This window comes from Pelobates fuscus, chromosome 3 (genome assembly GCF_036172605.1).
Source record: "Pelobates fuscus isolate aPelFus1 chromosome 3, aPelFus1.pri, whole genome shotgun sequence".
Classification (NCBI taxonomy): domain Eukaryota; kingdom Metazoa; phylum Chordata; class Amphibia; order Anura; family Pelobatidae; genus Pelobates; species Pelobates fuscus.
In genome coordinates, this window is record NC_086319.1 from 102,574,104 (window position 1) to 102,592,530 (window position 18,427).

General features: G+C 43.7%; 1 protein-coding gene across 3 annotated transcripts in view; it reads left to right on the top strand.

The window, feature by feature from the left end:
- ARHGAP26 (Rho GTPase activating protein 26) overlaps positions 1–18,073 on the top strand; it is a 431,709-nt gene extending 413,636 nt beyond the window's left edge. For all 3 annotated transcript variants that reach the window (XM_063447382.1, XM_063447384.1, XM_063447383.1), the window contains 2 exons: positions 7,291–7,379; positions 17,272–18,073. In XM_063447382.1, coding sequence (XP_063303452.1) covers positions 7,291–7,379; positions 17,272–17,360 — 178 coding nt within the window. In that variant the 3' untranslated portion in view covers positions 17,361–18,073. The remainder of the gene's footprint in view (positions 1–7,290; positions 7,380–17,271) is intronic.
- Positions 18,074–18,427: the final 354 nt, after the last annotated feature.

An 18,427-nucleotide genomic window follows, 5' to 3' on the forward strand; every position in this document is an offset into this window, starting at 1 on the left:
TAAACCCTTGGGGCAGTCTTGTCCAAGTCATCTGGCGTTTTGAGCCCGTTACAGCATTTTCCCATTGGAAAGCGAAGATACATTGGCTTTCTGCGGCAATTCGGAGGCAAAAGAAGGCATCTTTGAGGTCTAAGACTGTAAAATAGGTAGCCCCGCCCGGAATTAAAGCAAGCAGGTTATACGGATTGGGCACAACTGGATGTATACTAACAACCGCATCATTGACTGCTCTCAAGTCCTGCACAGGGCGATACTCATCTGTACCGGGCTTTTGAACAGGCAGCAATGGGGTGTTCCAGGGGGAAGTACAGAATTTTAGGATACCATACCGGATGAACTTATCCAGATAAGATTGAATGTTTTTCTTAGCCTTCTGCGGGATGTGATATTGCCGTAGGCTCACTGGATAAACCCCAAGTTTTAGTTCGATTTTAATAGGTGGAATATTGCGGGCCAGTCCTGGTGGGTTGTTCTCTGCCCAAACTCCTGGTATGTTGAATAAGGATTCATCACTCCTAGGGTTTTGGCTAGTCAACGCTGTATAAAGTCGCCACTCTTCTTCCTTTGGTATGGATAACGTCATAATACCTGAAGGTCCATTAAACTTTAAGGATGTTGTTCCGTTTGGTAGGAACGTAATCTGCGCTTGTAATTTGGATAGCAAATCACGTCCCAGCAATTGGACTGGACATTCAGGCATGTAAAGGAATTGATGTTTTACTACGTGGCCTCCCAATGTACAGAGTCGACTTTTAAGAACCGGTTTTGCAGCACTCCTTCCAGTTGCTCCTATTACGGTAATAGTTCTTCCAGATGGAGGAGCAACTAGGTTAGTCACCACCGAATGTTCAGCACCAGTGTCGATCATGAATGCACTCCTTTTTCCCCCTATTGATACATCGACCATAGGCTCCGCTCGACCAAGGGGGATGGAGCCCGGTCGGTATCAATAGTCCTCCATGACCGTGTCAGCCAATCCTACAAAATCCCTACCTTCTCTATCGCGGGACCTTTGCGCTGCGGGATAGTACCTATCCTCTCTTACACTTCCTCTATTACCATTACTCCCTCCGGAACCTCCTCTACCTCTCGCTCTGCCTCTAAAGTTTCCATAACCTGCCCTGGGTGGGTCTCTCTCGTACTGCTCTCTTTTCGGACACTCGCTTCTCCAATGCCCTTCTTCTCTGCAATACGCGCACTGATTCCTACTCAAGGGCTCCCTATTCCACCTACTATCGCCTCTATCTGGGCCCCGTCTATCTACGCCTGCGATCGCTACCGCTAGCATATCCGCCTTTTTACGCATCTTGCGCTCTTCCTTTTTCTTACTTTCTGATTCCCTATTCATGTACACCTTATTTGCTATCTCCATTAGTTGGGTGATGGACATTCCTGCAAACCCTTCTAACTTCTGTAGCTTGCGCTTAATATCTCCATAAGCTTGGCTGACAAAGGCAGAGTTTACCATTCGGGAATTATCTGTGTCTTCCGGATTAAAGGGGGTATACAAGCGGTATGCCTCCAATAATCGGTCATAAAAGACACTGGGCGCTTCATCACTTTTCTGAATCACCTCAACTGTCTTCGACATATTTATGGCTTTCTTCCCTCCGGCTTTCATGCCAGCAATTATAGCATCTCTATAGGCTTTTAGGTGACGCATATCTGCGCCATTAACGTCCCATTCGGGATCGGTATTAGGATAATGAGTTGCGGCCCATGCTGCTGGATTGGCTTGATTTAAAGTACGGGCTTCTTCCTCCAGTGCTTTAATGGCCGCTTGGTTAATCCTAGTCCTCTCCTCATTGTTAAATAATGTCATTAATAATTGCTGGCAATCAGCCCAGGTCGGATTATGCGTCTGAACTATCGAGGTGAACAGGTCGGTCATGGCTTGTGGTTTCTCAGTATACGAGGAATTGTGGGTCTTCCAATTCAAGAGATCGGTAGTCTCTGAACGGGACATATACGAAGACTGGGTCAGCATACACCATTTGACCTGTGGCATCAAGATAGGCTGACCCAGGATTCAAACGAAGAGGCATCTGATAATGTTTGGGTCGTTGGGTACCGGTCAGTTGTCGGGTTAGTATAGGGCTACGTGGAGGGGCGTCGGTTAGAGGTTCCGGTCGGGGGGTAGTAAGACATGAGGATGTAGAAGCTTGATTTTAGGGAAGGTCGGTAAATAGAATATTCCGAGCCGGGCTAGAAGAAGCCTGACCGGAAGCTTGAGTTGGCGCCAAATCAGGATATATGGGTTTAACGGGGGTTGGTACCGGAAGGGGAGGTTTAGTAACGGGTGGGATGGATTCTGAGCTGGAGGAGGAAGTAGATGGGGACAACGGACGAGTGGGTGTGGAACTTCCTGTACTTGTATCACTTCCCTCTACAGGGAAGTAAGGGGGCGGCATAGGGATCTCGGACTCAGGGGGCGTGTCCAAAATGGGCTTAACCATGGTCCTAGTGGACAAACAAGTCCTGGCCACCATGAGGCGACATTGCTCCTCGTGGCATATCCGAATCCATCTTGGCGAGTCGTTCACGGCCTGCTTCCAACAATCTATTTATGGAAACTGTCCGTAAAGTTCAGGCCTACCTGATACAGCCACGTGTACACGCTGTACCAGATTTGGATCCAAAGTGCCACGTGGCGGCCATGCCACGACCAAAGTATGCCACTCCCTAGTGCACAAAGTGACCAAACGTACAGAAGACATTTTAACCCCAAAATCACATTTTGTAAATCCCTTTTTAAAATTCTTCACCATACAACCTAAGGGATCCAAAATCGTTGACTCCGACGCGCCCATACTTAGCAATGGAGCGTCGTTGACAACGAATACTATACACACGCTCTATTCAACAGTCACACCCGTTTCTTCCGGCAACAGCACCACGTGGTACAGTTACCAAGTGAAACGTACACAATAACACGATAATCACTCAGGGAATTCCCGTACACACACACAGCTGTTACACCAGTCACTAAGTAATCGATATTATGCCCTTTGGCGAAACTATACAGTCACCCACGCTATAATTCTCTATATATGAATTACCCGTCTATACCACACCCCAGTAACATCGTCTTTTACAAATAGTAGTTACAGTACGGTTAGCATAGGTCAAAGTACAATTTAAGGTCACAATACAATTATTAGTGGTTATGGTGTTAGACATGCATTAGACGACAATGATTAGTACTTATATACAATGTCCGTAAATATACAGGGTTATGGTACCGTGCACTATAATACAGCAACACACTATTAACACTCTCGCTAGACGGCTGAGCTCACGCTATCTAACAAGATATACACTTTACTAACAATCTTTAACACATATACAATCCCAACTAAACTATTGGCCAGTACCTTGATGGACTACCTAAAACTATCTACATCCGTTTTGGTTAGCCACACTGCCCAAGCACCACATATAGCGAACTAGAGGGCGGAATTTACAACAGAACCCTTTTAGTCTTTCTACTCTATCAATAGTCTAGTGGGTTCCAAATTTACACGCCTTCCCACTTAGCCAAGATAGGTTGAGATCTAGCAAACGATAATGTACATCAGAGTCTGCTTAGTCTCCCGGTCCCTCCGACCTAGCGAACAAATTGTACACCCTAGAACGCTAGTCTAGACAAGACACCGGTGTCCGGCTAGGGCTATTTACACAGAACCCCGCCTGACTCCAAACTAAATCAAACGGTCTTACTAAAGAGCGTTCGATTGAGCGGTGCGCCTTCGCTCCTTCCCTCCGACAGAGGGGGCAGATTCCATACACAGATTAACCCCTTATGGGCCTACCGCACAATCGGTATACCACTAGTGGGTCCGCCGTCTAAAACAGCGGTCGTCTTACCTCCTCGTTCCTGAACCTGAGTTCAAACTCATCGACGGGGACACCCCAGCACTTACTACGTAGAGGCCGATGATCTCCTGGACAACAGACCAGTGGCGCCGAGACGAAGGGAGGTCCACGCAGAAGTTCAGGGGTGCAGCCGTAGAGAACGTGGGCAAAGATAGACCGTCTCACGCCTCTGCTTCTCAGCTACCGTTGAACGATGAGCTTCCCGGCCAATGCACCAAATGATACCGGAGAAACTGACGGAAGCCAAGCACAGAGAGATGGACACAGGTTTCTTCAGGAAGGAAGAGATTCTTTATTCGGTTCACCGATCGGGACTCAGAGGGACTAATGTCACCAAAATACAGCAAGTTCTGAGCCCCGGACAATAGTGCAGGCTCCTTATATAGGCATATAACTCCTCCCATATTAAGCTCCACCCGCACATTCTCTTGACCAATCAATACAAATAAGAATTAACTTCCTGCTTGACCGCATGGCCTGTCCAGCACAATGGGGGAGGGGAATACTACATCCTGTATTCTCGCACATGCTCCGTACACTACTGATCGTATCTTGCCACGTGCAACTAACTGATCGATACGTCAGCATATGCAGGTACACATGCCACGTGGTAATCTCGGCCTACTAAATTTATTTTTACCGAGATTCCACCACAGAACCACATGTGCGGCCGTTCTGAACTTTAACATGGTGGCATTTCCCCTACACTGCATGGATCTGAGCGCTATTTGGAGAACTTGGGCACTCAGGTCAGGGTTATTTGGGGATGTCATTTGTGTGGGGTTATTAATATATTTTTATGATGTTTTGGGGTATTTTAATATGTTTAGGTTTTTCTCTCAGTTCCAGGGAGATAAATAGCTTACCGGTCTTTAACACAATTATCTCCCAGGCCCAGAGCTCTGTGGGAGGGTCTTGCATTGTATTATATGGAGACACCCTGCTTGGGGGTCTGTGTATAAAAGTGAGCCATCTGGCCATAATAAAACCAGTCTTCTTATACCCTTCATCACGTCTAGGCTGATGTTTGGGTAGCTCAGAGTTTTAATCACTTCTTCATTTGGGAGAATTACTCAGGCAGAGTATAGGGGATCCATTACAACTTACAATACCACATGTAACCTGTACTTTTGTACTCTTGAGACATTGCTGAACACAAATATGAGTGTTTTAGATAAGTCAAGTGCATGATATGTCATCACTGAAACTGTAATTTGGTGTGAAAAAAACAAAAACATGAACACTAACTTTGACCAGGGTTTGTGACGAAGTGACTACTAAAAAAGGAACTTATTCCTTTGAGAGGCACTAGTAGCTGTGCTGAAACGTTGGGGTTTTGATCTGTACACGTGTGCAGCCCTTTGAGGTAATATGCAAGCAAGCTTTTATGCCGGTTTGATTTAGGGCATATTTTATAGCCTCTGTCACTGGTTGTTATAGTCTTGTAACCGTGTTTAATTTGTATCTTTGTTTGATTTACTTCTGTTTGTATAATGAAGAGATTTGGATTATTAACTAAGGTGTGCGTCTTTTGTATAGACTAAAAAAGACTTGACATATCCTATTTTGAATACTCTGTGTTGCAAATGGAATGCCGGGATGGTGGCAATTCTCATTCCTGTGCTGCCATATGGTCTCACAGGCAACATAGGCACCGGAAACTAATCTGGTAAATTTCAATGTGTAAAATTGAAATGGATAAGTCCTATAACTTTCCAAAACCCTATAAAACCTGTGCATGGGGAGTATTGTTGTACTTGTGAGTCATTGTTGCTGAACACGCATATTGGTGTTTTATTGCAGTAAACGTGAATAGTTAAAATGCCATGTAGAATTTGAAAATAACACAAAAAAGTCTTGTTTCTCACACTTTTTTAAAAAAAAAATTATATTGGTCTTATTAGCTTATGTTTCATATATAAATGTTTGTTGTGAAATGAAAGCCCCCTTTCCCCTAAGCAAAATGATGTATAATAAGTGTGGGTGCACTTAAAGGGACACTCCAGGCACCCAGATCACTTCTGCCCATTGGAGTGGTCTGGGTGCCAACTCCCACTACCCTTAACCCTGCAAGTTTAATTATTGAATTTTTTTTTTAAAACTGCAATAATTACCTTGCAGGCTTAACTCCTCCTCTAGTGGCTGTCTACTAGACAGCCACTAGAGGGCACATCCTGATTCATAGCACAGGTTTTCTGTGCTATAGCGTCGCCATAGGCGTGTGCAGCCTATTGTATAAGGGTGTGCACCCTAAAGCACAAACACACATGCCGCGTGTGTGTGTGTTTATACACACACACACACACACACACACTGTGTGTGAGGGTGCTGTTAGTGTGTGCTGTGTGTGTGTATATGTGTAAGGGTGCTGTTGGTGTGTGCTGTGTGTGTAAGGGTGATGTGTGTGTGTGTGTGTGCTGTTTGTGTGTAATGTGTGGGGTGTGGGGGCCGTTTAGTTAATATCCCCCCTCCCTTCTTACCTTATGTAGGGAGGGGGGATTGTGCTGCTGCCATTCCTGGTGGTCCAGTGGAGAGTGAACTCTAGCCCCACAGGGGGCTAGAGTTCACTCTCACAAGATCTGAGCTTTGCTGCGGTAACCGTGGCAACGCTCCAACCTCACGAGAGGAACCTGGCGGAGCTGCAGGCAAGAGCTCCCCGGGTTCTCTCCTGCCTCCTGCGCAGCATTAGGTCTCCCCCGCCGGCGGGCTTGATCTGTCTCCCCCGCCAGATGACTGGGAGGAGCGTGGGCAGACCAAGAAGCAGCAGCGAGGGACATCGTCACTGCCTCTGGTAAGTCACTGAAGGGGTTTTCACGCCTTTAGCAACCGGGGATGGGAGGTAGGAGGGAGAGGGAACCTGCAGTTTTCCTGGCATTAAGGAGAGTCCCTTTAATATGAGAGAGCTGAATTATGGTTGAACAGACATATAGCGCAAATTCTAGGTTTTGTTTTGATCAGAACTTGTACAATTGCCTCTGCCCTTAAGGGGTTAAGTAAAAATTAAACAAGTAAAAGGCTACAGTACATTTGAGCCAATGTGGTATTGATCAATGAGAAAGAGAAACATTTCTTTGAAGACGTTGATAAAAAAGGAAGTACCACCGCTGACTCAATACTTAAATGTTCACATATTTTTCAAGCATAGAGAAGTGCTGATCAATATGTACAGTGAGACATGAAAAACTATAACTTTGTGTCTCATTTATTTATTCATAATTCCTTATTTAGGTCTGCATAAAAATAAAGTCCTATCTATGATCAAAGAATTAAACACATACAATTGTAAAAGTTTCACAAATATTGTCTTTATTCTGTATGTTGTGCTAGATGATCGGAAAGTGTCTCCTTCCTTGTGATTAAAGAATTGTTGCACTGAGAGACAAATAATTTTAGTTTTTGTTTTTTTTCTTCTAGTTTACCAAGGAAAGCAAAGGCCTTGTATGCATGTAAAGCTGAACATGACTCTGAGCTCTCATTCACAGCCGGAACTGTGTTTGACAATGGTGAGTTAGTTGGACTTCTATCAGTATATGCTGTAACTATGTAAAACCACAAGCTGAACTTTCAAACTCTGGTTTCTGCAGCACACATGTAGACAGTACTGATTTTGGGCCAATGTCCTGCTGATCCTGGTCTTATTTCTATGGATACACCAGAAAGTGTAAGTGCATGTTTCAATGCATAATTGCTGCAGGGTATTCCAGCACAACCACTCAAAGGAACACTATAGAATTAGTAATACAAAAGTGTATTCCTAACAAATAGAATGTGACGGCATAAAAACTATTCGGCCCATCTAGTCTGCCCAATTTTCTAAATACTCTCATTAGTCCCTGGCCTTATCTCATAGCTAGGATAGCCTTATGCCTATCCCACGCATGATTGAACTCCTTCACGGTGTTAACCTCTACCACTTCAGCTGGAAGGCTACTCCATGCATCCACTACCCCCTCAGTAAAGTAATACTTATTCCTTGTATTATATTTACACTTTTTTCCCTCTTATTTAAAGGGACACTATAGTCACCAGAACAACATTTGTTCTTGTGTGTAGAATCATTACCTTCAGGCGTTTTGCTGTAAACACTGTCTTTTTTTTTTTTTTAAAGAAAATGCAGTGTTTACATTACATCCTAGTGATAACTTCACTGGCCACTCATCAGATAGCTGTTAGAGATCCTTCCTGGGTCATGGCTGCCTAAAATGCATCCACACATTCAGTGTCTCCACCCCCTGCATGCAGACACTGAACTTTCCTCATAGAGATTCATTGATTCAATTTATCTCTATGAGGAGATGCTGATTGGCCAGGGCTGTGTTTGAATTGTGTTGGCTCTGCCCCTGATCTCCCTTTTTGTCAGTGTCGGCCAATCCTATGGGGAAGCATTGTGATTCGGTCAGGCTACCACGTCTGGTGATGTCAGCAGGCAGTGGGCAGGTCAAAAGGAAACAGGGACAAAGCCAGCAGCTTCAGGCTTGAATACAAGTAAGATTTTACTATATTTAAGGAGGCACGAGGGGACCAGGGTGGCTAGATGGAGGTTTTAGCCCTATAGGGTCAGGAATATATGTTTGTGTTCCTGACCCTATAGTACTCCTTTAAGACTATTTCCTCCTTGTTTTGGTAGTTTGTCTTCTTTTTATTATAGTCGCTAATCATTTGAAAAGCTTACTCAAAAATCTTAAATTGAGACCTGAATCAGAGAATGGTCTGATATGGTCACAAGGGTGTACAAAGTTTCCGAGCCTTGTGGCAACTATATCGAATATGACACATTTTGCTAAACCAGTACTTCTAATGAATAGTTCTGGTATACAGAGAGCATGGAAAATGTACTATTGGCGTCAGTCCAGAAATAGTCAAACAAGGCCACATATACCCCTCTGGTTGGACTTTGGATGGTAGCATGGGTTCATTATACATTGATGACTCATTTTTAATTTGAATCCCATTTTTTCCTGGGGATTTCCTGGAATCTTAGGTAGAAAGTTGTTGCACTTGACTCAAATAATTTTTTGTTTATTTTTAAATGTATACCAAACACTTATGTTTTTTTTCCATGAGCATAAAAGAGACATTTAGGGAACGCAATTTGTATCCCCCCCCACTCCCTTTGTTGTTACTATTTTTTATCTGCTCTCACCCTTTATTAAAGTCGTTAAGTGGTAGTTTAGGAAGACCATTCACCTTCTGGAAATAAATACACTAAAAAGCCTGACTTTCCCAATTTTCCAGTGCTGCTGTTTTGCATTATCGCTTTGCACATTAAAGAGATAATTACAGCGAGAGAGGAAAAGGTCACGGCTCCAGTAAGTGTCTAATTTCCTGCACTTGAGAAATTATCTTCATAGGCTCACACACACAGAGCAGAGCAGCCAAAATAGTCCCCTCAAACTGCTAGACTGCCACCTATATCACCCCAATCCTGCCCACAGCAGTAGATTGCATTCTGCACCGCACTTCCTTCTTGTTGGTCCACCAGCCAACATATCTTGCCCCTTTTAATTATAATAATATTATATTGTTCATATATTGACAATGTCCACTAACATTTACCCTTGAATAAATGTATTTGGGATTTGTTTTGAAGTAGATTTCCATTCTCAATAAATAATCTGTGCACAGAAACCATGTTGCATTTTAATATGTTGCTGTCTATTCTAGACTGAGGATGCAAAGGGATTGTTAAAAGCAGGAATCAGTCTTCCTATGTTAATAAAATAAGCCACAGCTATGACCCAGATGGCTTTATGCAGCAGATGATCTGTGCCCAATGCACAGACGCGGTCAATCCAAATTGAATTTTAGCCTTTTGGTTTTTTTTCTTCAGAGTTTAAAAAAAAAAAAAAAAACATTTACAGAAAAATAAATGCCTTTCTTACACACATCAGGGTTTTACTTATGCTCAATGGAATTACATACCAAGTGTCTGGAATCTCGAGACACACAAATGAGATAAAACCAACCATAGCCGGCAGTGCTCCGAAAACTTATAGCAGTAAAATGATTTCCAAGTAATCCTAATTCCTGTAAAGATCAACTCGGTCATGTTCATATTAAAGAAGTGTAAGAGAAAACCAAATTATCTGTGATCTATTTAATTCTTCTATTTCTAAAGTGGCACCGGTTCTGAGTAGATGTAGATAGATAGATGGATAGATAGGTGTGTGTATATATTTTGACGGTCTCGCGCTCTCACTCTATATCTGTATTTATATAGCAAAAACCAGGAAAGTCATGGTGGGGAAAAAAATTGTGATTGAAAACCCCTTCTACCTGAAGTCTGTGGATAGTTAATACAATGTTAAACAAAAATCTGCACACCAGTCAAGCCATAAGACTTGCTTTTCCCACAGAAATCACAAATTAGCAGTGATGCTACTACCGCAAAGGATTCTGGATGGGCATATGCAAATGAGTTCAACAAAGAATCACCTTTTTTGCCTCCTTATTCCATTTTAAACATGGATTTCATTGTCTGTTTGCTGTATACAACAGCTTAAAACCACAACTCAGGAATACAGATGCAGACAGAAATCCTTGTAGTAGTAACATCACTGCAAATGTGAGATTTCTGTTGGAAAAGCAAGTTTTATTACCGTATTTATCGGCGTATAACACGCACCGGCGTATAACACGCACCTCATTTTTAGAAAGAAATTCCAGGAAATTTCCCCCCCTCCCATAGTATTCCCCCCTCATCCCATAGTGTGCCCCCCTTTCCATAGTATTCTCCCCCCCTCCCATAGTATTCCCCCCTGCAATAGTATTCTCCGCCCTCCCCTCCCATAGTATTCTCCCCCGCCCCTCCCATAGTATTCTCCCCCTCCCCTCCCATAGTATTCTTCCCCCCTCCCCTCCCATAGTATTCTTCCCCCCTCCCCTCCCATAGTATTCTTCCCCCCTCCCCTCCCATAGTATTCCCCCCCCCTCCCATAGTATTTCCCCCCCCCTCCCCTCCCATAGTGTATTTTCCTCCCCCTCCCCTCCCATAGTGTACTTTCCTCCCCCTCCCCTCCCATAGTGTACTTTCCTCCCCCTCCCCTCCCATAGTGTACTTTCCTCCCCCTCCCCTCCCATAGTGTACTTTCCTCCCCCTCCCCTCCCATAGTGTACTTTCCTCCCCCTCCCCTCCCATAGTGTACTTTCCTCCCCCTCCCCTCCCCTCCCATAGTGTACTTTCCTCCCCCTCCCCTCCCCTCCCATAGTGTACTTTCCTCCCCTCCCATAGTGTACTTTCCTCCCCTCCCCTCCCATAGTGTACTTCCCCCCCCTCCCCTCCCATAGTGTACTCCCCCCCCCTCCCCTCCCATAGTGTACTTTCCTCCCCCTCCCCTCCCATAGTGTACTTTCCTCCCCCTCCCCTCCCATAGTGTACTTTCCTCCCCCCCCCTCCCATAGTGTACTTTCCTCCCCCTCCCCTCCCATAGTGTACTTTCCTCCCCCTCCCCTCCCATAGTGTACTTTCCTCCCCCTCCCCTCCCATAGTGTACTTTCCTCCCCCTCCCCTCCCATAGTGTACTTTCCTCCCCCTCCCCTCCCATAGTGTACTTTCCTCCCCCTCCCCTCCCATAGTGTACTTTCCTCCCCTCCCATAGTGTACTTTCCTCCCCTCCCATAGTGTACTTTCCTCCCCTCCCATAGTGTACTTCCCCCCCTCCCCTCCCATAGTGTACTTCCCCCCCTCCCCTCCCATAGTGTACTTCCCCCCCCTCCCCTCCCATAGTGTACTTTCCTCCCCCTCCCCTCCCATAGTGTACTTTCCTCCCCCTCCCCTCCCATAGTGTACTTTCCTCCCCCCCCCTCCCATAGTGTACTTTCCTCCCCCTCCCCTCCCATAGTGTACTTTCCTCCCCCCCCCCTCCCATAGTGTACTTTCCTCCCCCTCCCCTCCCATAGTGTACTTTCCTCCCCCTCCCCTCCCATAGTGTACTTTCCTCCCCCTCCCCTCCCATAGTGTACTTTCCTCCCCCTCCCCTCCCATAGTGTACTTTCCTCCCCCTCCCCTCCCATAGTGTACTTTCCTCCCCCTCCCCTCCCATAGTGTACTTTCCTCCCCCTCCCATCCCCTCCCATAGTGTACTTTCCTCCCCTCCCATAGTGTACTTCCCCCCCCTCCCCTCCCATAGTGTACTTCCCCCCCCCTCCCCTCCCATAGTGTACTTCCCCCCCCCCTCCCCTCCCATAGTGTACTTTCCCCCCCCCTCCCCTCCCATAGTGTACTTTCCTCCCCCTCCCCTCCCATAGTGTACTTTCCTCCCCCCCCCCCTCCCATAGTGTACTTTCCTCCCCCTCCCCTCCCATAGTGTACTTTCCTCCCCCTCCCCTCCCATAGTGTACTTTCCTCCCCCCCCCCCTCCCATAGTGTACTTTCCTCCCCCTCCCCTCCCATAGTGTACTTTCCTCCCCCTCCCCTCCCATAGTGTACTTTCCTCCCCTCCCATAATTACTTACCTGTCCTGAAGCGTGGGCCGGCTTCACAGCGCGCACCGCGGTACAGGAACTTTAATTTCAGGTTCCGGTTTCCGGCGGGACTGAAAGGAAGTGTGCACACTATTGTGCACACTTCCTTTCAGTCCCGCCGGAAACCGGAACCTGAAATTAAAGTTCCTGTACCGCGGTGCGCGCTGTGAAGCCGGCCCACGCTTCAGGACAGGTAAGTAATTATGGGATATCGGCGTATAACACGCACCCACGATTTTCAAAGTTGTTGTATACAGCAAACATCAACTCAAAAGGTGATTGGTGTTGCATTCATATGCATATGCCCACCCAGAATCCCTTGCAGCAGTACCATCACTGCAAATTTGAGATTTCTGTGGGAAAAGCAATTTAAATATAAAAAAAGCTATACAAAGTTGAGTATATATATATATATATATATGTGTGTGTGTATGTATATGTATATATATTTTTTTATTTTTTATTGGACTAACAGTGATTTGAACTGAAGTTTTTGGGTGATCCTCTGTTTTATAAAGGGATCCTATAGTTCCAGAAAAGCAAACACATTTTCCTGGCACAATAGGGTTATTGGGTCCACCCCTCCCACGGGGCTGAAGGGGTTAAAACCCCTTCAGCCACTTACCTGAATCCAGCGCCGATGTCCCTCGGCTCTGGGTCAGGCTCCACCCATGCTCAGCCCCTGCCGTCGTCAGCCAGTGGGGGAGACCTAATCCTCATGCGCGGCAATGGCCACGCGCGCGTAGTAGACCTCCCCATAAGACAGTATTATTCAATTCTTTCCTATGGTGGAAATTCTGATGAGGTCTATGAGGATGTCCAGCGTCAGACAACAGAGCAAAGGTCGATTTAGATTCTGGGAGCCCTCTAGTGGCGGTCTGTCTGTTGCTGCCACAGAGAGCAGACTTGGAGCTGCAATGTAAACAGTGCAGTTCTCTGGAACTGCAATGTTTTACATTGCAGCACTAAGTGCAAAAAGGTCACAGCACCCAGAACACTTCAATTAGCTGAAGTGGTCTGGGTGCCTACATTGTCCCTTTAAGTCTTTGAAGTGAAAACACTTCGAATTCAATACAACTCAACTTTGAATTGTATGTGTTGTTTTTGCTCAGAAATGCATTACTTTTGAGAAAGGGAGGACCCCCTGAAAGCTTGTCATTCCAAAATGCTGTTGGTCAAATAAAAAAAAAATCCTTGCACCGGCCGTGTGTGTGTGTGTGTGTGTGTGTGTGTGTGTGTGTGTGTGTGTGTGTGTGTGTGTGTGTGTGTGTGTGTGTGTGTGTGTATATATATATACACGTACACATTGGAAAGTAGAAAAAGAAATTATGACTTAGTTACTCCAAGCAGAATGATCATTTAAGTGATTTGAAATGGTTATGGTGCCTGTAGTCTGTACAGTCAGGTCCATAAATATTGGGACATCAACACAATTCTAATCTTTTTGGCTCTATACACCAACACAATGGATTTGAAATTAAACAAACAAGATGTGCTTTAACTGCAGACTTTCAACTTTAATTTGAGGGCATTTACATCCAAATCAGGTAAACGGTGTAGAAATTACAACAGTTAGTATATGTGTTATGGTACTTTTTCAGTAAACCAAAATGTTTAAGTGTCTATCTGTTCCTGTCCAAATTAAAGAGAATTGAATTGCGTATATACGCTGAAGTAATTCAGTCTGACACACGGAGTTCAGGTTAAAATAACTTCGAGGAAATTTATTGGCAAGTGCAGAATCAGAGGGCGCGCAGGCCCTTTTAAGAGACATTTTCGTCATCATTGATTATCAAGATATCAGTGAATAAACATCATTAATTGGATTAATTGTTAAGTGTCTGGGTTAGTGTCCACCTATCAATATAATTAATTGGATCAAAAGCTAAGTGGTTAGTTCCGTGTCCACCCACCAAGAGGTGGTACTTTTTCGGACACGGGTGGGGGACAAGGGGTCTTGAGCGTCATTTTACTCGGTCGGTGATGTCAAATCTCGTGGTTAGGTGCAAGGTCTCTTATGAATAGAACATTTCATTACTACTGTGTTCTCATGGCCTTTAAATTATACTATGTTGCGAGTTAGGGGAAATTCAACAGTTCCTGGGTTAGTCATATCCTTATGGAGAATACAGTCTTTGTCTATTGTATTAGATGTGCTGAGAAATACTGTCATGTAATGTAGTTTTAAAATGAACAAGTCAGGTTAGGAGGACAAAATGGAGGATTGTCACAGTATAAAGTTAAAATGGAGTTAGTGCAATAATTGAATACAAGTACAATAAGGTTTTTTAAATAATCCCACATCATATGTGCCTCCCACTTTTTAAGGGACCAAGAGTAATGGGACAGATTAACAGTCATAAATCAAACGTTCATTTTTTAATACATTGCAGTCAATTACAGCCTGAAGTCTGGAACGCATAGACATCACCAGACGCTGGGTTTCATCCCTGGTGATGCTCTGCCAGGCCTCTACTGCAACTGTCTTCAGTTCCTGCTTGTTCTCTGGGCATTTTCCCTTCAGTTTTGTCTTCATCAAGTGAAATGCATGCTCAATCGGATTCAGGTCAGGTGATTGCCATTGCATAACATTCCACTTCTTTCCCTTAAAAAAAACTCTTTGGTTGCTTTTGCAGTATGCTTCGGGTCATTGTCCATCTGCACTGTTAAGCGCCGCCCAATGAGTTCTGAAGCATTTGGCTGAATATGAGCAGATAAAATTGCCTGAAACACTTCAGAATTCATCCTGCTGCTTTTGTCAGCAGTCACATCATCAATAAATACAAGAGAACCAGTTCCATTAGCAGCTATACATGTCCACACCATGACACTACCACCACCATTCTTCACTGATGAGGTGGTATGCTTTGGATCATGAGCAGTTCCTTTCCTTCTCCATACTCTTTCCATCACTCTGGTACAAGTTGATCTTGGTCTCATCTGTCCATAGGATGTTGTTCCAGAACTGTGAAGGCTTTTTTTAGATGTTTGGCAAACTCAAATCTGGCCTTCCTGTTTTTGAGGCTCACCAATGGTTTACAAACCCTCTGTATTCACTCTGGTGAAGTCTTCTCTTGATTGTTGACTTTGACACACATACACCTACCTCCTGGGGAGTGTTCTTGATCTGGCCAACTGTTATGAAGGGTGTTTTCTTCACCAGGGAAAGAATTCTTCAGTCATCCACCACAGTTGTTTTCTGTGGTCTTCCAGGTCTTTTGGTGTTGCTGTGCTCACCGGTGCGTTCTTTCTTTTTAAGGATGTTCCAAACTGTTGATTTGGCCACACCTAATGTTTTTGCTATCTCTTTGATGGGTTTGTTTTGTTTTTTTCAGCCTAATGATGGCTTGCTTCACTGATAGTGACAGCTCTTTGGATCTCATATTGAGAGTTGACAGCAATAGATTCCATGGTCCCTTGAAAAGTGGGAGGCACATATACAAACTGTTTAATTCCTACACCGTTCACCTGATTTGGATGTAAATACCCTCAAATTAAAGCTGAACGTCTGCAGTTTAAGCACATCTTGTTCATTGCATCTCAAATCCATTGTGGTGGTGTATAGAGCCAACAATATTAGAATTGTCGATGTCCCAATATTTATGGACCTGACTGTATGTGCAGCTTTTCACTTTGAAACATTGCACTTACAGCGTTTGAACCCTTTGCTGCAGGACGTTTAACAGCAACCACCCAGGACATACTTGAAAACTAGAGAAATCTCAATGTATCCTTCCTGGTAGAATATTTTATAAATAAACTACAGAAGCATCATATGGGTGTCATTAACCAGAACAGAATAAGAGTCAATACTGTATATATTTGTATGGATAAATGCTAATTCTTTGGCTGAAAGCAGTTAGCTGGTGCTTAGCAATGAATGAGCAGTATTTTGCTTCAGCAATTCTAGAGAAGCCGGATGTCATAAAACTTGCTTAAAGGACCACTCTAGTGCCAGGAAAACATACTCGTTTTCCTGGCACTAGAGTGCCCTGAGGGTGCTCCCACCCTCAGGGTCCCCCTCCCACCCGGCTCTGGAAAGGGGAAAAGGGGTAAAACTTACCTTTTTCCAGCGCTGGGCGGGGAGCTCTCCTCCTCCTCTCCGCCTCCTCTCCGCCCCGTCGGCTGAATGCGCACGTGCGGCAAGAGCTGCGCGCGCATTCAGCCGGTCGCATAGGAAAGCATTTACAATGCTTTCCTATGGACGCTTGCGTGCTCTCACTGTGATTTTCACAGTGAGAATCACGCAAGCGCCTCTAGCGGCTGTCAATTAGACAGCCCTTAGAGGATTAGGGGGAAGGCTTAACCAATTTATAAACATAGCAGTTTCTCTAAAACTGCTATGTTTATAAAAAAAAAAATGGGTTAACCCTAGCTGGACCTGGCACCCAGACCACTTCATTAAGTTGAAGTGGTCTGGGTGCCTAGAGTGGTCCTTTAAGTAGAGGCCCGGTGCCTAACGACGACTCAGGTAAGAGCGCAGACAGTTGTAAAATGGTTTGCCCGATTACCGGGGAAAATGCCGGGTATTGCAACCATCATAACCACCTTGAAAAATAGAACCTTGCCTGTCCGCTTACAATATAGAGATTTGTGGGGAGAAAACACACTTTAAAGTAAGAGAAATGTATCCATTATTGTGCCAGCATACTGCTTAGTACCACAGACAAGAGACACAGAGTTGGGTTGATAAGAAGAAATAAGCCTGGGAAACCCTATGTTAAGTGGACCTGCAGAAAATGTACAGTACAGTTGAAAATAGTGTTTATTGGAGCAGAGAATTGACTTTTGTTGATGCCAAACTTTATGGACTCTTCCATTGTATTAGCCTCTACCACAGTTCCCAATGTCCTTTTAAATGCATCTTTAGCTGTGTCTGTGAAATGAGGAACCTAATGTTTTTCATATGACCTCTTATCTTCTGTCATATAGTTCATCCGTCACAGGAGCCTGGATGGTTAGAAGGGTCTCTTAATGGGAAGACTGGACTAATTCCTGAGAATTATGTGGAATTCCTATAGCTTTATGTCCTGCCAGCAATGCAACGCTTTACATGGTATCCATGACAACTGCTGACAGCATTCAAGATCATCTCTTTGCCAACATGAAATACAGGGCGAAGGACTTCTCAGCTGTTGCATTGAATATTTGTTTTAATAGTAAAGTATGTCTGAAATAATTTGTGTGGTATTAAAATAGATTGAGATGCAAGTGCTTTTATTTTATTTTATTTTTTTTTAAGAAAAAACTATTTTAAGGGACCATTTTATTCTGTATTGTTTTATTTTTATTCTTGTTTCCATGAAATGCATTTCACTGTAACTTGTAACCACTAATATTTTTTATTTTATTTTATTTTTTGAGACTAAATAAGTTTATCAGAGTTGTGCAGGCTGCGTAAGGCAGTAGAACTGGACTGAAGAATTTTTTATTTTTTTGTTATTCTTTATATTTCTCTCTTAAACTTTTTGTTATGAAAATTGTCATGCAAACCAAAAGCAGATGTTGCCGTATGCCAAATGAAATCAGAAATTTTAAGCCCACACCTATTAGAATGGTAATTTTTGCTTTCTGTATATTTTATCCTTTGTTACCCACTGTGCTTTAGTGTAAAGTAAGGTAACCAGCATGTAGCTTCCCAGATTTGTGAAAATAGACAGACCGATTAAAATATACGTGGTGCAGAGAGATTTAGCTTTTCTTTTCTGCAGAAATGATCTACATAGAAACTATAAAAAAAAAAAAAAAGATTACGTGCATCTGGATGCTTTGAAAATTATCTCTGTCCCTAATATATATATATATATATATATATATATATATATATATATATATATATATGTGTGTGTGTATATATATATTATAATTTCTTTTTGTTGGTTCACTATACATATCTGTTATGAGAAACACTATGGAGTAAAAATGTAGTGTTTCTGTAATTTGAACTTTTCCAGCATAAACCCTATATTTTTTTATTTTTTTTATTTTACACTTTGAATACCTTCTTTACAACACACAAATTTTTTTTTGTGTGTTTTAATTAGTTCACGTATGTTTAAATGGTCCTCTGAATATTAACAAAATAATA